This window comes from Phoenix dactylifera, chromosome 2, assembly GCF_009389715.1.
Source record: "Phoenix dactylifera cultivar Barhee BC4 chromosome 2, palm_55x_up_171113_PBpolish2nd_filt_p, whole genome shotgun sequence".
Lineage (NCBI taxonomy): Eukaryota > Viridiplantae > Streptophyta > Magnoliopsida > Arecales > Arecaceae > Phoenix > Phoenix dactylifera.
In genome coordinates this window covers 8,693,418-8,713,263 of record NC_052393.1, presented here as the reverse complement: position 1 = coordinate 8,713,263, position 19,846 = coordinate 8,693,418, and the positions used below count along the sequence as shown (strand labels likewise).

The 19,846-nt window shown below is 37.1% G+C and overlaps 3 protein-coding genes across 3 annotated transcripts in view; 1 reads left to right on the top strand and 2 right to left on the bottom strand.

The window, feature by feature from the left end:
- Nucleotides 1-72: 72 nt before the first annotated feature.
- On the bottom strand, nt 73-706 carry LOC120104395. Its single transcript, XM_039115397.1, has 2 exons — nt 589-706; nt 73-439 (listed from the first exon to the last, which is right to left on the bottom strand). The coding sequence occupies exons 1-2, from the start codon at nt 692-694 to the stop codon at nt 165-167; spliced, it is 381 nt and encodes a 126-aa protein (XP_038971325.1). The 5' UTR covers nt 695-706; the 3' UTR covers nt 73-164.
- A 5,546-nt stretch (nt 707-6,252) lies between these two features.
- Nucleotides 6,253-16,358, top strand: LOC103716323 (peptidyl-prolyl cis-trans isomerase FKBP20-2, chloroplastic). The gene is made up of 7 exons (XM_008804275.4): nt 6,253-6,541; nt 6,683-6,746; nt 6,845-7,077; nt 12,533-12,642; nt 13,732-13,840; nt 13,926-14,002; nt 16,058-16,358. The coding sequence occupies exons 1-7, from the start codon at nt 6,496-6,498 to the stop codon at nt 16,175-16,177; spliced, it is 759 nt and encodes a 252-aa protein (XP_008802497.2). The 5' UTR covers nt 6,253-6,495; the 3' UTR covers nt 16,178-16,358.
- Nucleotides 16,359-17,014: 656 nt separating this feature from the next.
- Nucleotides 17,015-19,846, bottom strand: part of LOC103716322 (uncharacterized protein At3g06530) — a 37,317-nt gene continuing 34,485 nt past the window's right edge. The window contains exons 38-39 of the mRNA XM_008804274.3: nt 18,369-18,539; nt 17,015-17,494 (exon numbers count right to left, since the gene is read on the bottom strand). Coding sequence (XP_008802496.2) covers nt 17,264-17,494; nt 18,369-18,539 — 402 coding nt within the window. The 3' untranslated portion in view covers nt 17,015-17,263. The remainder of the gene's footprint in view (nt 17,495-18,368; nt 18,540-19,846) is intronic.

Below are 19,846 nucleotides of genomic sequence, written 5' to 3'. Positions count from 1 at the left end.
AGAAAGAAAAACTGAAAGTTGAAAACTTTGAATCCCTATTATGAGGAAATATCAGAAAAAATTAACAACGAATTTAACATAATTTCCTTCTCTTAATGAATTGGTGATGGGACTTTCCATCTAAAAACAAAAAAAGGAAACAAATTTAACGTAGTCCGTAATACTCATCTACCCAAATGAGCCATCAAGGAAACAAGGCAAAGGCAAAAAGTACAGCTGAGAATGGTCATCCCGAAGGTCCCGGCAACTACTTCCGCAACCTCCAAGGTCTCGGAAAGCTTTGCACTTCTCTTGAGACTAGAATCATATTGTTTTTGATAATACCAGCCCTCGCCACCATTGCACCACCTTTGCAATCTCTCCTGCGTTCTCAACTTCACCATTCTCTCTCTGAGCGCACCCATGTTCGCATCAACGATGCTTATTTGCGACGAATTCCCTACCAGATCCACCACCCCCCAACAATGAAAAAGAAAAAACATTCATCAAGTAACAAGTTAGAAGAATGAAGGGAAAATAGTGCTTGAACTGCTTATCCCGCCATTTAATGGTCAGTTCAGCTTTTAGGTGATGACATGATCGACTTACCTTCATCTGCTGAGCCGTGAGCTCTTGTTTGCAGCGCTAGACGGACCTTGCTTCTAGGAGTAAGTCTTCCAAGGCCATAGAAGGAAGGTAGAGAGGCTGGAGCCATGGCTTTTCCTGAAGTACTACTTCAATGATACAAACTAGGTATCATTTCTGATACATATACACGGTTTTCAATAGTTGACCAAGCTAGATCACGACACCACTCCATAATTAAATAATGTTTCATGGTTTCCAGCTTATCCATTAGCTGTGGTGTGATAAATTTATCTTGATATAAAATAATAGCTTAGGTATCAGTTTCGGTCAATAGGTCATGCGTTGAATCCAATTGGCTGTAAATTAAACCATACTAAATTCACTGTCTGGCAGTTGTTTCAGCCACCATGGAGGGACCAAGTCAACCCCCAGATCGATCTGTTCGAGGGATCACTCTGGGTGTGCGGTCACAGCTGTTGCATTAGATGAAGAACATGAGATTATTCAATAAGTTCACTTTGCCCTGTTAAGGTGATTTATGAACAACGGCCTCATAAGGGACTGCCTGACCGCGTATTGATTCATTTAAATTAAAGAAGATTGTCTTCTCTGTTGCACTCCATTATCATGACTTATTCAAGAGGATTCGAATCTGGTTAAAATGGAGGCAAGACCAAATGGAAACAAACAAAAGTTGGTATGAATACACTGGAATGACATGAGGCTGTCAGCCCTCGGCAGCGCTCTTTGTTTGTTAAACATGGACTCCTGCTACTTCTCTATATTCCACCAGCTTAAACAAATCAAGATAAACTTTGGATTCATGCAAACAATCTACAAATCGTTTGATGATGAGATCGATCGCAACGTGTGTCTGCTGAGGGATCAGCTCGAGATTAGTTTAAGAGGCTTCGAAGTTTTCGGGCCTTATGAAGTGGATGCATCTGAGGCAAAGGGTTAGAAGATTTCGCTTTCTCGATTGCAGAATTGTTGTTTATATCCACTATAATGCAGATGCAGACATAGCCTCGCAATATTTTGTCTGGTAAAACCAGAGGTGACCTTGCCACCCTGTTACTTAAAAAATTAAACACGAGAGAAGTTTCTTTGTTTTTTTTTTTTAATAATCGGAGAAGCTTCTTCGCAGCTGCCGTGTAGATTCTAATTATAGTGCTGTATGAAATTAAATAATCTGATTCAAGAGTTAGAGAAGGTGAAACTTTTCTGATCATGGATAAAATAATCTCAAATGCTATCATCGTGATCTGCTGAAATTCTGCTTAAATTGAGGATTCTAGTTTATTTTATATTCACATAAACTTGAGAATTCCAACCTTCTCACTGCTAGACCAACTTTTTCTATCTGACAAAGGATTCGATCCTGTGATGGAGCCCATGCTTTTCTGTTTGGTCAATTCAAGGAGGGTTCCTTTCAGAGCTTCAGCTAGGATGGATGTGAGTCTAAAACGGGGGGCCATGGATCCTTGAATTGGAGTCAGAAGTCGACAGTTACATCAGTAGGCCTTGAATTGGATTCAATAGTCTACAACTACACCCATATTCCCTCTACTTCAATCATAGAAAAAGGTGACACGTAGCATCTTCAAATCTTAGGACCGCAGGATCAAAAGCCACTCTAATCCCTCCTGCTCCTTGGTATCTCCTAAGTTGAATTGAAGGCTTCAAATTATGTATGGTTAATATGGACAAGATCGTTCTATATCTCAGCCTCATCCAAAGATCATTCTCTCTCCCTCTCTAGAAGTTAGGCCAAGCTGGAACATCAACATGATACTTGAGCTTAAGAGAAGCATAAGCATTGAAATATTGATTCACTGCATTTCTTTCCCCTTTTTTTTGTTTGTTTGTGTTGAATCCTAATCAATTATACCTTGAAGATAGACTTGGCCATACTTAATAACTCTGTATATATATAGGACCATAAAATTTGTTATAAGGTCAACAAGTTGTGGGCATGTGTAAATGCACTTGAGAGGGCACATATGGATGCTGTCATCTTTCATCCAATTAAAAATTCTTTACTAGTGCAATTGTTTCTGCTGTCGTTTGAAGAGATTTAGAACTGAATCAAACTTTTTCTTTTTAATATAAGAGTATTTAGTGATATGACAGATGAAACAAGTAATTGCTGGTAGATAATACAGGATTAGGGGAGTTTGCACTATAATATAATAAAGAGATAGGCCAAGTCATATAACATTAAACACTACCTCGTGGTCATGGGAGATTATAATGTTTAACAATCAAATAATTTGATGTTTATGTTGCTTAAATCTTCCTACAAGCCATCGGGGAAATAGTTTCAATATAGCTCGTTCCGAAGTGGTGGAAGAAGGGTGGTTCTTTTGCCTTATGCTTCCTCAACAGTCTAAATAATAACAGAAACAAAAGAATGAATATATATATATATATATATATATATATAGATATATAGATCAGTGGTGATTAGTGAATTTGGCAAACTGATGAATGGTTTTTACAGGGAAACTAAACGAAAGACGAATGGAAATTTGAATATTCCTTAGCAGAGCAAATGAATGCAATTCCGGTCGAAGATTCTGAACTAAACAAAAGCTTTCGAGAACAAAGACCATGTGAAAATGTGTGATCTTATTGGTTTCGGCATAGGAGTTCATAACCGGTGGTGTACACAAGGAGAAAAATAGTATGAAAAGAAGGTCAAAATTCTAAGCATTTTTCGAATAGAAAACATAAGCTTGGTAGTCTTATCTATTCTATAATACTAAGATCTTTGGACACAATACGGGGGACTCAAAGCGGTGGGATGATTCTAAGAAAGTCTCAAATTTCTATATCTATAGCAGGTCCTTATCCAATGAATATTATATATATATAATATTTATTGACTAAGGGCCTGCTATTTATAGTCAAGTTCACCGTTCAGAGATTATGATGTCAGATATTTCATTTGCACTTGTTATTTAGTATAATTTAGTTGCTTCGCTCTTAGGGCAAGGCATTAAAATAGGCTGCTTATGTCCATACGATATCCCTCGAAGATCCAAGTACAAAAAAACTTTTTGCTGCCTAAAAGACTATGCATAATTTTCACTTGTTAAATTTTAAAATTTTTTTATATACATATCCTCCTAAATGTTGAAATTAGTATTAATACTCTTCTAAAATTAATAGTTATATATATAGTTATATCAAATATTTGTTTAACATGTGTATCTTTTTTTTTTCTCTCCGCATGTGTATCCACATTATCTAAGGCCAATAAGATATTAGGGCTTTAAAATTAAAATAATTGAAATATTCTTAACATGTAGACATTTAAAATTTTGCAAAAATTATATATAATTCTATATATTTAAAAAGTACATATGTAAGTGCCGTTGGCATGCATACCTCATAAAAGGGAAACCCATCCTACTCCAATCACACACAGAAAAAAGGCAATAACAAGGAAATGTGGTCAACAATGACGCGAAATAAGAAGATTGTGAGAGATCAATGAATTGACTCAAGCTGCAAATACGAAGAGAAACAGAATTTAGAAAAGATTCGGTCAACATGAAATGACCAGGAGTTTTGAGTTCCGAGACGGGCAGCCGCATCAAGGAATAATATGTCAGCAATCAAAAGCCTCCAAATTATGCACAGAAAACTACTTGCCAGAGGAACTGGAAGGATCACAGAGGTAGCAACAAGACCTAGTTGATGAGATTTTGCTCGAAATGGCGGACAAGAAGAAGCTAGATGGAGCAGCATGTATGTGAGCAATATAAATAGAAACTCGTGCAAGTCTCTCTAACCAAAGAACAGGTCTGCACATCCACGAGGAATATTCTTCTTTTTTTTATACTTTTTTACTTTTTTTTGATTTAACAAGATATGCTTATATTAGAGTTATATGATATACCATTTTTACCACAAAAAAAAAAAAAAAACAAGAAAAAGAACAAGACATGCCAGCTTCAAAGGAAAGGTTTTTGATGCAAAAAAAAAAAAAAAAATCCAAAGAATAAGAAGCAAACCAGGTCTCACTAGATTTATTTGGTTTGCAAAAAAACAATTAATAAAAAAATAAAAATATATTTCGTATTTAGTTATTTTGAGAGATGTTGTGAAAAATAATTTTTTAATAAAAATAAAATTTTTATATTTTATAAGAAAATTATATGAGACATGACAAAGTTCTTTTTTATGAGCTAAGAATTGTGATGAATTTATAAAAGAGCATCCAAATGGCTGGCTGCACCGAAAAAATCTGGTTCCCTGCCAATTCTGAAGTTGTTGACTGGTCCGGTAGTGCATCAGCAAAGCTATCGATAAGCTCTCTGCCAGTAGAGCAGACATTTCAACTAACATGGCAACTCTTACCTACCAAATTAAAATAGCATATCCTCCATCCCAGTTCTTCTCTGTCATAATTAGCTTTCATACTTTAATGCCTTCACGGACAGCTCTTTTAGCTTGCCTGATGGCAAAAAAAGAATACAGAGAAGACTTCTGATCATTTGAGTTGCTAAAATGGGCTTTGTGCCACGGGCCACGGCTATCATTTTAATTCTGGGAAAGAACTGCATCCAATTGAAACTTTAAAGACTCTTCTAACTAGGTGAATGAGAGGATACGGCGATTGTTAATCAAAAAGATCAGTCAGAGAGGTAACAGCTATAATCTATCATCTTAAATCTACTCCACATCTCATAATAAGTAACCAAGATATAAAAGTGTCATAACCATCTTCATTACAGCAGCTAGTAAAATTAAGATGCGGCTTTACTATCAAAAATTCTTATATATCATGATGTTGGATTATGAATAGAATGTGCAAGAAAACACGACAACTCCAAGAACTTATATAAGAGGTATGTATAGATAATCACCATACCTATGAAACAGAGAAAAAGATCCAACACTAAATCCAGTTCAATGATTGCAGGCCTCATATAAACAAATTTGGCCCACAGCGCCACCGTGGTTCATAGTGCTACATGCCATTGGGCTCAAAAAAAAAGAAATTTTTACTCTCTTTAAATTTATATTTATTTTTCTATCCTCATAAAACAATATTTTTGCACAAATGCCCCTAATACAATGATTTTTCTAACACCGTTAATAAAAACCATATTTATTTTAATTAAAAATAAAATAAAATTTTAAAATTACTTTTTTGTCTCCTATCGTGATCGCGTTATAAATATTTCTTTTTGCACATCTACTCATTAAGAATATTTTAGTCATTTTAATTTAAAACAGTTAATTTTTAACGGCGCTAGATAGCATAGGTACATATGTAAAAATAAGAATAAAAAAAAGAGTAAAATAGCAAAACAAGTGTTTTACGAGGGTATGCATGTAAATATCAATTTGAAAGGATATCCATGAAAAAAAGCAAAAAAAAGAGAGAAAGATTTGTATTTTAAAATTATTGTTGATTTTAATAAAAAGAAAAGATGGCAATGACGACAGGTTGCCTGGAACCATCATATATGCTACCCACCGGGCACACCGGTGTACTGTGATGCAATTTAATCAGTGCCCTTGTGTCATCAAACGGCCAGCCCATGTGAGTGAAGAAAGCCCATCAGCTTTGGAAAAACGGGAACAGAGGCAATCAGACGGCCCAAACGGCCAGCCCATGTGCGTGAAGAAAGCCCATCAGCTTCGGAAAAACGGCAATCTGACGGCCCAATCAGCCCCACTGGAGATGGGGAGAGGATAAAGTCACGAAGAGGTGGTTGCCGCGGCTTGCGAAGGAGAAGCAGGCTTGCAGCTGGAGCTGCCACCCACCCCTTCTGGCCTTCCGTCCGCTGCGAAGGACGGAAGAAACGATTCCACGGAGATAACGCCGGATGCCGCCGCCGTCGGTGGCCTGAAACTTTACAAAGAAAGGGGGAACAAAGAAAGAGAAAGAGAAAAGAAGAGAAGAGAACCATGCAGATTACTATTTCTTCTCCTTCTCTCTTACCTTCACCTCCTAGTACGTCCCTCTTTCCCTCTATCTTCCCATTTACATCTTCCCTTCTTTCGTTTTTTTGGGCTTCTTCTGTGGGCACGGATTCTCATGTTTTGCGCAAATTGATATAATTCTTGGTGTTATTATACGATTTCCATGTCGCAGGAAAATTTCTACCGATAAAGGTAGCCATTGGGTCTTCTAAATTCCAAAAGAAACAGGCACAATGGTAAAGAAATCCTCACGGTTGGCACAAGTTGATGATTCTTGGCGTTTTTATACTAATTGACTGTGTTGACTGTTTGATGCTTTGTTTGTGAGAAATAGTTTCTTGGGGGGCGAAGAAAGGAGTGTTGGTACATGGAATTGGGAGGAGAGTAGAAGCCGGAGAGCTATCATTGCGCTCTCGTTTGTTTCTTCGGGCCTCTTGGTGGCATTAGCTGCCTCTGGGAAGGTGAAAAGTAGAAGCCCGTATGATGAGAAACGCTTGTTTGAGCAGAACAAGAAGATGCAGCAGGCAAACAATGCGCCCGAGGACTTCCCAAATTTTATTAGAGAAGGTAAATCTTGATTCCTTTTGCCATTCTTTTTATATGCATGCATGGATAAAATTATTTATTGTTGAGGGGCTACTCAAGAATCAATTCTAATGAATGTTTCAAAGTTGAAGTATGGTTAAAATGATAACGGAGGAGGACTATTGCTTTATGAACTATCTTGATGAGACATTTGCAATAGTTTAGTAGTTCATGTGATGTCTTATTAAAAAAAAAATCAGGAGTAAATTGGAGAATTAGTATTAGTAGATGACACGACTCACATGGGGTAGTAAAACACCATTAACTGCCAGCTTTTTGAGGAATATTTACTTTTTGATTTTGGAGATTTTCGTTTGCTAGAGTGCATTTAACCAGTTGCTCAAGTCCATTTGGATTATGAAGACCACTAATATAAGAAATTGGTTGCCGCATATTAGAGGACTAATGACAAAAGGGATGGATCTTCCTCACACTTATCTTTCGTGGATGTTTTTGCTTTAGTTTGTAATTTTCGTTCTACTGTTACAAATATAAGTCGCAACTTAAGATGACTTTGTCTAATTATTAATATGAAGTTTCTGAACAAGTAAAATCTGCATACTTTTGGACTTCTTAGGATATTTTGCTTCCTTTCAAATTGCAAGCAACTTTTCCAGACTTGGATGAATCAGACATCCAAGCAGGTTTGGCACAAGACTTAATGTCCTAGGGCCTGCACCAAGATCATTTTGCTGGTGTAGTGCTAATTGACATTTTTTTCTCTTATCATATAACATGTTATCCTTTAGAAAACATATGATGCTTCACTTATTTTGGAAATAACATTCTTGGCATCATAAATTTGTTCATGTTTTTGCCTGTTCATTTATTCATGAGTTTGTATAAAAAAAGGATAGATGCAGAGGCAACGCACATAATATCATGGCTCTAAATGGAAACACAGAGGTTGATGTACATCATTTGTCATCTCTGGTGAGTCTGGAGCCAAAGGCTTCATGGGTTTCAGTTGTTAAGTTACAAACTTGAGTCCACAAAGGGAGCGTTAGTTATTTTGTCTGTCCAAGGGAATGCTCAACAATAGTCAATTTAATTATCACCCCTTATCTTTAATATCTTTCTTAAATGTGCTAATACCCAATATCTGCAGAACTAACTTGAGCCGCTCGGGTCGGGACATACCGTACCAAACCAATGCAAAAATAAGCCGGTTTTGCAAGTTAGTTTATTGCAGCACATAAACTGGTTAAAACTGGTATGGACCGAACAGAATTGCCCAGTTCAGCCCTGTAACACCCCGATTCAGCTGGGCCAAACCAATCAGGGTTATAAGTACCCCTCCCCATCCCCCTAAACCCTATCCCGACTTCTCTTTTCTCACTTCTCTCTTGCTCTCTCTCCTGCTCTCTCTCTCTCTCTCTCACTGTTGCTCACTCTCACCATGCCCAACTTCTTGCTGACAATCTTTGCCTCTGAGACCTTCTCCATCGCCACCGGCTTCTGCTTCATTGGTGATCCACCTTGAAAACCCCATGTAGTGGCTTAGATCTAACCCGTGGCAGTCATGGATCGATAGGATGCTGGACCACCTTTCCTCCCACCCTCTCTCTTTCGGATCTAGGAAAAATTCTAGATTGGTGAATCAGAACCTGACCGGCATCGGCATGCATATTGTGTGTCAATATGTATGGTACTATAACATACCAACCTCGGGTCGCAATACCGATTTCACGAATCTTGTTAAGACCTTTAAAAAGGTACATAATTATCATTAAATTCATTTAACTATTATCTCTTTATTAAAAGTAAGTTATACAAAAACAAAATGATGACTGTTTTTATTTACCTTGAAAATTGTTTATCCCATTTCTCACTTTGCAAAAGTGTAAGCCCTTATCTTTTTTTTTTTTGAGAGAGAGAGAGAAAATGGAAGAAGTAAGTAGCTTCCCCCTATTTATTGAAGTAAGTAATTATGTAGAAGAGTGGAGAAGAGAGGAAAGGTGATTGATAGGAAACAAGTAAGAAAGGCCAAATGCAACAGAATCGGTCCACATCAGTAAAATGATTGTTGCACCAAAGACCCTAGGCTGCTGCACAATTTAGCATGACCCTCCATCAGTATCTTGGAGCATAACTTCTCCCAAGGGTCGAATGTGTGTAGTGTCGTTAGAAGAACAAAATAAATGGATGAATTCTTCTTAGTGAAAATTCTTGCATTTCTTTCTTTCCAAATCTCCCAACATAGAGCCGCACAAGTGTAAGCCCTCGTCAGCATTAAATGTTAACCTTTTGGCAGATGCCTCAATATTATTATCCTTGCCTTGCCTTAAGATGTGAGCTTTTTAGACCTTGAAGCATAATTTTTAATGTTTAACAGGTGTTTCGTATTCCAAAACTCGAAAAAAGGATGAGAAAGTAATTTGTGAGACAATATGCCTATGATTGTACCAAATACCAATTTTACTAAGTCCAACAACTTCTATTTCTCCAAAAGAAAGTCATTTTATTGTGGTTAATGTTAAAAGATACCATCTTGTGATACTTTACTTACTAAGATGGACCATGTCCTAGCACGATACCATAGATTTTGTGTTAATATCCAAATGTTAAAAATGCATACATCAATCTCCTATTAAACTGCATCGTTAGACTATCACAAAGCAAGCACCTCTTAGTGGCACATAGAGCCTTGGAGGTAAAGCCCATGTCTGCCAAATTGTCAGGAAGATGACAAATTTTTCCATTAAACATGAGCAGCAACTAATTGATTTGATGTTGTTGGCAGTTATGTTAGGATAAGGCATAGCTAGAGCTGGAGATCTGATATAAGATAAATGAGTTTCAATTGAAGTCATCGTGGTCATCCCACATGACCCTTCTAACAAGATGAGCACATCATGGAATGATATGTGCACCTAATTTTTTTCATTGCTTAGTTTAGTATTGGGTATCCATGTATTATATGATGGTAGGAGTAAGCAGCCATAACAGTAGAACCTGACACCTGGGTGGATACAAGGCAAGAAATAGACGTGGAGTAACATAAAGGATCAAAGAAATCAGGTTCTTCATTGAGATTACTAAACCCAAAATGGGTGAAAATAAGAGTAAGAAATGATTCATCAACAAATCTCATATAGGAAAGATCATATTGACACCTAGAAATGATTTGCAAACCAAGAAAGGGAGTAGATAGACATGCAAAATGGGTGAAAAGTTTTAAGAGAAATTTAAGATGCTAAAGTTGTGTGCAAAAGAGGGTCGGGAAGAAACACGAAATGGAGTGTTTAAACTTACATGAAATAAATACAAAGAGCATAGAAAGTATTTTGAATAAAAAAAGAGTACATTGAATTTGAACAAATTTGGATTCATTCAAGTCATATGAAGGGCATATTCTACAGAAGAATTAGTAAAACTCAAATGAAAGAACAAAAAAAAAAAAACCTATTTAAAAGATTTGGATCACTTAGTTTCCCGAGCTTGAAGGAACTATGACTTTTCTTTTCCGGTTCCATTTGTTCAATTGACAAGGCGTCGCTTAACTCATAATATTCTGATAGCTGATAACTAATTAAATACAGTTTTGTAAGCCCCCTGAAGGAGGCTGTTATGACCCCCAAAGTTATTAGTGCTCAAAGTACTCAAGAAACTTGTTTTCAGACGATTAGGTTGTTTGGTACCAATTACTTTACAGAAGCATTAAAAATTGAACTTGGTATTATTAAAGGAGATTGATGGCTGATGTAATTATCTCTGGTGCATCTATCACACTGAGCCTTTTTCAATTAAAGCTTTACTAAGTCTGATGGCAAGTAAATAAAGTTGCATGTGTGCAATAATTCCACTATTGAGGGTAGTAGCATAGCATTTAGAATTATAAAAGGATATGGCCCTCAAATACAAAATGTGAATGCAATAGACAACTAAAATAGATGGGACTATTCCATTTTTATTCTTTAATTTAACATTTGTGAACGCAAGTCGGGATGCCAAAACTTGTTATCCTCCGTTCTCTTGATTCTTCAAAGTCTAGGGTAATTTTGAAGGGTTGATCCTTGGTTGCATAAACTTAAATTGTGAACAACCAGGTAGGTTTCAGTACCACTAGTTACCTAGGTTTCACAGCATGACCCCAACGTTGCCTTGGCCATGCACTTGGAAGTAAATGTTACAAAGTTGACATTAAATTAATCCAAGGAATGTGTAATTGTCTCGAACCACCTGGGGCATACCGAGTCGTACCAGCAACTGACCGGGATAGTTCCGGCATTCAAAATGAGAAACTAGTGAAGGAGGGGGAGAAGGAGAAGGAAAGAGAGAAGGAAAGAGAGAGAGGGGGAGGGAGGGAGAGGGAGGGAAAGAGATGAAGGGTGGGACGGTCGGGGAGGGTTGCGGAGGGGCGGAGGAGAAGCTCCACCCTCCGGACCTCTATTTTGTTCAAAACAAGGGTCTCAAATAGGGTTCTTTTTTATTTTAAAAATATTAAGTAAAGTCGGCAAGGGGCTAGCCATCCACCACTCTGCATCTCTCTCCCTCTCTGCCCTCCTCTCTCTCCCTTTTTCTCTCTCCCGTTCTTCCTCTCCCCCACCCTCTCTACCATGTTTGGACCGCGCTTCACCGACCTTTGCCATTCCTCTCTCTCCCTCTCCCTCCCTCCCCCTCTCTTTTTCTCTCTCCCGTTCTCACTCCCCTGCCCTCTCTGCTATGTCAATACGGGTCTGGCATGGGACAGCACGGGGGTGTACTGAACCGTGCCGCCGGTCAACCGGTACAGACCTCGGTACTGCTACAACGATCCTTGAATTAACTGCTCCAGTTAAAGTTCTGCTTAGTCATTCCCTATAACCTTCTAAACTAGAGTTGCATTCCATAGCAAATCCTATTTTCATGGATTAAGGCCTGGGCGGTGACGGTTCATTTAGTGCAATTATGTGTACGATAAATTTTGAATATTAGTTGTTTCTTTATTTGCTTTCACATGCTGAAAAGTCGATGTTGCTTACTTAACTTTCAGTTAACACATGCACAATGGTTGGTGATGTTTCTATATCTCCATTACTCTGATAAACCTCTAATTGAGCAGAAATCCAGCATATTGGGAAACAAATTGGAATGGGTGTTTCATATGTCAATGATGAATATGCTATATGGTAGACTATTGGAGACCAAAAAACAAGCAAAAAAAAACAAAGAAAGAGGGGATGACACACTTAGAATGGATATATATCTCGTCATCCACAAGTCATGGTTGAATAATATTTGCAATGATGTCGTATTAAAATATCTCGCTAAGTGTTATGGTGCCTAAATGGTGATAATTGATATGCAAAATTTCTGTGCTCTACCTGTTCATTTTATTTCCCTGTTAGAGGTGTCCATGCTGGATACATGTAAGCTAGGTCATCTAAATTTGATATAGAGAGACATTATTTCTAGAATCTATTAGACTAACTCTTGCCCATGGAACATAATTCAGGTTTTCAAGTCAAAGTTGTGACATCTGATAACTATGTAAAGCGTGACTCTGGACTGATATATCTTGATATACAAGTTGGTAAAGGTGATTGCCCAAAGGATGGTCAACAGGTTTTTCCTTTCATTGTCTTGTAAGAGTCATAATTTTATTATGCTTATTAATGTTGTTGATCAGAATGAAAGCAGAAAAAAAGGATGTCCTCTTCTCTTGCAGAGATGTTTTAAGAATTCGTTCTGTGACTTTAATAATGATTCAGTTTACTTATTTTTATGTGTTAAGTGAGTCTACATGTCATTTTTTCTTTTGAGGTGCAAGAAGACACTGCCGGGGCCATAAAATTTGATAGAGGGAACGCAAAACTCGTTGATTTACATTGATGTGGATCACTGGCCCCCTGTCATCACAGTACATGTCTTCTCCTACCAGCTACTCATATAACAAAAGCCCCTTTTCCAAGTTCCAACTCCCCATGTCTTCTGGTTTCCTACATCAAGACCTCAGTTCTGATGGTCCTGCTGCTCTTAAGTTCCTTTTTTCAATCCTGTACCTGCAATAACGACCCCCTATCAGACAGTCGCACTTGTCAAAAGTTTCTAGGACAAAACAAGTAATATATATATGAGTCATAAGAGAAAAAAGGGCTAACATAAATGTAACACAGAAATCTTGCAAGGAAAAGTTAGATGCTGGTGTGTTACTCTTCTGCTGCTCCATAAAGTATATTTCAGCCGATTGACCTGTCACTTCAGCACTGCTCATGTATCAATTTATATTTTCCTCCCAGTGCAGTGTACATTGTGAAACAAAATCCGAACAAATCCCTTCTTCCCAAGCTCTTTATCCTGTTATTTCGTATTTGTCATGAGCTTAATGATTACCTTTAGTACCCTGCATGGCTTGGCTATAATCCAAAGTCCTGAGCCTGTTGTTTCTCTCCCTCTGGAAATTTGAAGGGACATTGCATACTTCACCCTTCAAAATGTGGCTCGTACAGGCCATAGTTGCCAAAGTACGGAAGAATATCTTCTATCTGATGTTATGAATATCTGGGAATCAAGCTTTTGAAGATAAATGAGCATTTTCACCTGGCTCTGTGATCTTTTGTAGATGTTTAGTTTAGAGATTTCACTATTTTCATTTGTAAATTCTTCTCCTAGGCCTTAAAGGAGGTAACTGACGCTGGTTCCTTTGGATAATAGGTGACATTTCACTACATTGGTTACAATGAATCAGGCCGTCGTATTGATAGCACTTACCTGCAGGGGGCACCTGCCAAAATTCGGTTGGGCAATAAAGCATTAGTCCCAGGCAAGACTGTTAGGCCCAGACGTTGAGCCATTTTAGCATCTTCTTGTACATATCTATTCATTAAATATGATATAAGTCAATGCAGGATTTGAAGAAGGAATACGAGACATGAGACCAGGGGGGAAGCGAAGAATCATCATCCCTCCGGAACTTGGCCCTCCAGTAAGTCCTATACTTTGATGTTTTCTGTAGTTCTTATTCTCTGTTTTTTCATAGGATAAGTATATAAGGTTGTTAAGCTGCCTAGTCCTGTCTATGCTAGTTTCAGGCCTGGAATTCTCTTGCATGGATGGTGTCTAAGTTGATATTTTCATTTTTTTGTAAAACATAGAGATCAGATATTTTAAGTAAATTAATGACGTGCTACTGTGAAAAGATCATTTTTCCATATATCAAGTACTGGTTTATATTTCAATCAGAATTTATAAGCTGCATATGAACCATTTCATTCCATTTCCCTTTTCTTTTTGTCATCAAGGATTTATTAAAGCTTCAAACATGTGGCAATTCCACATAAATTTTCTTAAATGTGTTCCTTTAATTGTTAGAAGTCCAATCTCTCTCTCTCTCTCTCTCTCTGCGCGCGCGTGCGCTCGTGTGTGAAATATACACAAGATTTTAGAAACTTGACTTATCAGAGATTGTTCTGTTCACAGGCAGAACTTCTTGGTTGACATAGCTTACTTAAATTACACCAAAACAACCCCATGTTGGGAAACATTGCACAAACTCGTGTAGTCAAGTGACCAGTCTAGACTAGCAACATCATGATTGATCATTCTGTTTTGAGCCACAGCCATCAAACATGTTCTACATCCACACAAACATTTTTGGAACAGCATATTCACCTCATTGCAGCAATATATGTGTTTCTCCCATTAAAAGAAAGGCTTTAGCTAACCTCCCAACAAGAAATCCATAAGCATTCTATACTCATTCCTATAAATCTGATGTCCTCTTTCATATTCTGGACAAGATTTGATCAGATATATGAAACAGACAGGCAAAAGGAAGATCAATGATTAGAGGATGAAGAGGAAGGCATCTCAATGGAGCTTGCTCTAATGCTATGGCTATCTTCAATATGGTTGATACAACTACTGACCGATGCCTAAATCTTTTCAAGGAGTGACTGTTTGTTGGTTAAAATTCCTGGAACAAAATCCCAAAAGGGAAGGTAGGAAAATAATATATTAATGATAAAAGAAGAGATAGGAAGAGCAGAAGGGATGATTAGCAAGAGACAGAAGAGAGGAAGATGCATAATAGAGTGCACGGCTTGAACCCTTGGTTTTGAAGAGAGTTATAGGTTCTGATTGCTACCGGGAACAAAAGTGAAATAGTGTGCATGTGTTTGAGAAATTTTGCAGAATTGTAAACATTATGTTTTGGTGCTTAACTACTTGACATCAAGTTCTGGTCCACCAACCATAATATTTTCCAAGAAGTTTTCTTCCCTTGGAGTGTTAGGTTACAAATACTAGTAAGTTTGTTATGATATATGGCTTACTGAAATTGAATACTTATAGAGTGGCATTTAATGAATCATCCCATGATGAATTCCCTGTATTCTCTATTTGTTCAATTGTTTTATTTGGAGTCCTTACTTTGTTATCATCACTTTTCACTGCATGACATGCTCTCTAGTACCCAAGTCATCATACATGAAACAAACAATAGTATACAATATTTCTGCCATTGATCAACGAATTCAATGTTTTTTAGGTCCTAACCTAGCTACAAGCAGAAGTTACACCTTTTATCATTTTCTTGTTTTTTTTTTTTTTCCCCTAGATGTTATCAGAAAAATTCTCTCAAATTTTCTACATTTGTGAAGGATAATTCTGCATTGAGCCGATTCTCATAAAGTTTATGCCTCCAAGCACTTTGATTTTAGGAAAAAGTGCTACCTAGTTTGCTGTGAGACCACTGTGAAGAATATTTTGTGAGCATCTGAATGTAGAACTAAATTTTGATCATGGCTTAGAATGATTTTTAGAAACGCAAGTCATGATTTTTGCAACACCAAGTGTTTGATTGTGTGGTGAAATCTCCTGAAACACCTAAATTCATGAAATTCAATATGTTCCATCAGCCAAAGAAAACAAGGACTGGGATAGTAATTAATGGGTATAACTCGAGCAAGCAGCTCTATTGGTTGACAGGTCTTATGCTAATATCAGTTAAAAATTCTGACGATTATACTTTTCATTACAGGTTGGACCTTCTACATTCTTCAGTGCAAAACAATTCGAAGTTTTTGATGTAGAACTACTCAATGTGCAAGACTGTCAACGAAGAACCATAGTGTTTTACTCTGATGTCGTGTGCAACTGAGCAACCTTCATAATTTCCTTGATAGTTAAATGAAAGTCCTATCGTGCTAATTAATATTGTATATTCTAGTTGACCGGAGAGAGGATTTTTTCCAAAAATTTAGATATCGGTTTGACAATTATGTTGCAAGGCGTATAAAGACTTCTTGAGCATAGTTTCTATGCCACATGAGCAGCTGAAATTCTTGTTATCATCATCCTCCTCCTCCATACGTGTCCAACAAACATGGCATCAGGTGTAGAGAACCTCTAAATTGAGAAGACCCTATGGAAGGATTGGATAAATCATACCAACCAGCAAATTTTGTCAATGTTTTAGGTTTCCCATTGCGTAACCTGTCAACGATCCAAGGTCCACTCTCTTTAACCCACCGCTCAGCTTGCCCAGCTTGTATGTTAACATTATCACGAGTCATAGCCATTAAGAAATCTAAATTGCAACAGTCCAGCTACCCATCATGGACAAGACATGATTTGGTTCGTTTTAAAAGAAACCATCGATATTTTTTGCATTATCTCTGCAATCAACCGGGTCCTCAAAGTCTAACATCCTCGGCTCGCATGTTGCTAACATGTTCTAATTTGGTAACCATCAAATCCCAAGGGAAACATAAACAGCAGTATGTGTAAATTATTCTCTGTATAATTCTAGTCACCAGTCTCCCGAGTTCAATCTGAAGCCAAGTTGAACTGTTCTAGACAGTTAACCTTTTGATTCGACCATAGCAAAGAATTCAGCTACGCATTTCACCTCACCATTGAACTATTTTAGGCCCTCTCCGACCTGTATAAGCTATGCTGCCAAAAGGGCTACAAAGTCAAATAGACGATTAGGAGATTTCCATCAAGAAATTAACTTAAATTTTTAGTCAAAAAAGCTTGGTGGGTTAATTTACATTTGATCTCTGATAAAGAATTGATTAATTTACATATACTAGTTTGTATGTCATCAGAAAGATGAAAAATTCAGAAAAAGAACTAGAATAATGATGGCAGTGAGGTAGCTCTTTCAGGCTGGCTCCACCTGCAAATATGCTCGACCTTTTACATTTGATCAATGAAAAAAGAGAACGAAGTGTTGAACTTCTCAGAGGTACTGCCGAAGGCTTTCACCACTAAGGGTCTCCATCTCCTTGAGAATCTCTTGGGCTAGAGTTTTCACAGGAAGCTCCACATCCTCAAGCAGTTCACCAAGAAATGGGATCGTCTCGGGCAAGAACACCAGATACTCCTCTTTTAAGTGTCCTACCAAGTACTTGACGACCTTCAAGCCTAGAATCCTTGGGCGGACCTTCTCATTCCTTGTCTGCATTAGCACCTGCCAAAACAAGCAGACAGATTAGTTTTTACAAACAGCAGCATCCTGCATTAAAATAACCAATAGTATCTATGTACTAGAGATCTGATGCCAGGGTGAGAAAACAAACTGAACCTTGAATATAGTCTCTATAAGATGGGATCAAAGACAACATTAACCAGTTAACATGAACTTCCCTCAAAATTGAGTTAATGAGTCCAATAACAAACATTTTGCTGTCTATTAGTAAAATAAGTTAACAAAGAACATGAAATATAACAAGGTAACTAGAAATGACAAAATGGTTACAGAGTCTCGACACCATTCCAAACTCCACGCACTGAAAATATTTCTAGGGAACCTCACAAAAGATGACAACATTAACCAAAAATGGCTTATTAAAACCAGATGATTAACTGCCGGCCATTCTACAAGTGAGTTGCCTCCATTACTATATGAAAGTAGAATCAAGGTGGTAGCATTTTTCATATTCTTCGATATGCCAACCACAAAACCAAATTTATGACAAAAAGTGGAATAAATCTCGCTTTGCTGGCTAAAATTGGGAATAGGAATTTCACTTCCTACGCATGTAATATCTTTACAAAGAACAAAATGACCATAGTCTCCATCAACTAATAAAACTGTGAGCTTTCTTAGCTTTCTTACCCCCTCAAGGAAATTCGCTAGGTCCCTGACAGGTTCTGAAATTCACTAGAATCTTTTTCGCTAATAAATAAACATTTGCAATGCGAATAAGTCAGTGAATTAGCTCATGAGAACTGTCTTTTCAGAAGCACAAGGACATGAAGCTCATCATTTATTATATATTCCAACAAGTCACAATGCACATTAGAGTAAAGAATAGGACTCCACAAAATGCATCTATGCTCACCTCATGGTTCAGTGGCTTCCATAGAACATCAGAGCGTGCCGTGACAGCCATCTGTCCCAGGCACAATACCAGTGATTCATCAACTTCTTCCACAGCAGGAACATCCACCAATTGCTCAACATAGGCAGGGGGTTCCACCACAAGCTGTGAAACAATAGGTCTCAGAAGAACCTGTAACAAGAAGGAAAAGGAAACCATTTAAAATTAGAACACTTAGTATTTTTTCTAAAAAAAAAGATATAAATGATTTTAATTCTTGGTGCTACAACATTCCATCTTAATATTTTTTTTTAAAAAAAAAAGATATCAATGATTTTAATTCTTGGTGCTTCAACATTCCATCATCATCATTTCAAAGTTAATTGAAGGGAAACATATACCAATTATTATCATATCATGTAGTTTAGAATAGGTGCTGTGTACTTAAGCCAAGTGTAGTAATGTCCCAAATGTCTTGCATGGCATGCTTGCTTGTTTTGACATTGAGTAAAGAACCAGTTGATAAGTCACTAATACAATTCAATTAATATATTTCAACAAAAATTATTGAAGTAAAAATCATGGTATTATATCTTGGCAATCAACAGTTAAGTGTTCTAATATAGAGCTGAAACTGATCCAAAACCAAGGCCAGTTTTGGCATTTGGTCAGAACCGATCCTGTGTGGGGGGAGAGAGGGTTTCAGCAATTGTGCAAAAAGGAATAAACTTGGAATTTTACAAACTCACAAAATTGGAAGCATTAAAAATTTAAAATATTCAATTTACAAGGGAAACAAAAAAAATATGTAGAAAGAACATTTTCAAGGTTTGGGGGAAATCTTAGCTGTTCCCAAAGTAGACTGGACCACCCAATGACTGCATTAGTAAGATATGAGATCGGATTTCTGAAGCTTAAGCTCAAATCCATCTCCCAAGCTTCCAAGTTTGAAGCTAAAAAAGCTCATTACAATTAATAACTCCCTAAAGATCTCCTAAATCTTCATGGACAAATATTCTGGATACAAAGTTTTCTATGTGACAGACTTGCAACTTCTTCATGAAAGTATATATTTTTACAAAAAAAAAAGGTTCTTATTGTTTCATTAGCATGATCGATAATTCATATCCTATAGGCTCACAATTTTATACACATCCATATTGTCATGAATTACATTGCCAGCAAACAAAGGAACTATATATCACATAGAAAACGTGAAACAAACATTTTTAGCATTTTATTTTGTTGGAATAATTTTTTGATAATGTCAAACTAAACCAGGCACTGATAAATTAGACAAAGATTTTGAATGATACAATACAATCTAATGATGCCTACATTTTCCATACTTGTTTTACCCAACAGCATGTGATCCTCCTGTGCGAGCGAAAGAGTGTGGGACTTGGTGTTGTTTATACTGTGTAATACCTATTTCTCTCTGTACTCTTATATTTTCTAACTTTTATCATATTTAAATTCCTTTAGATCTTTTGTTACTT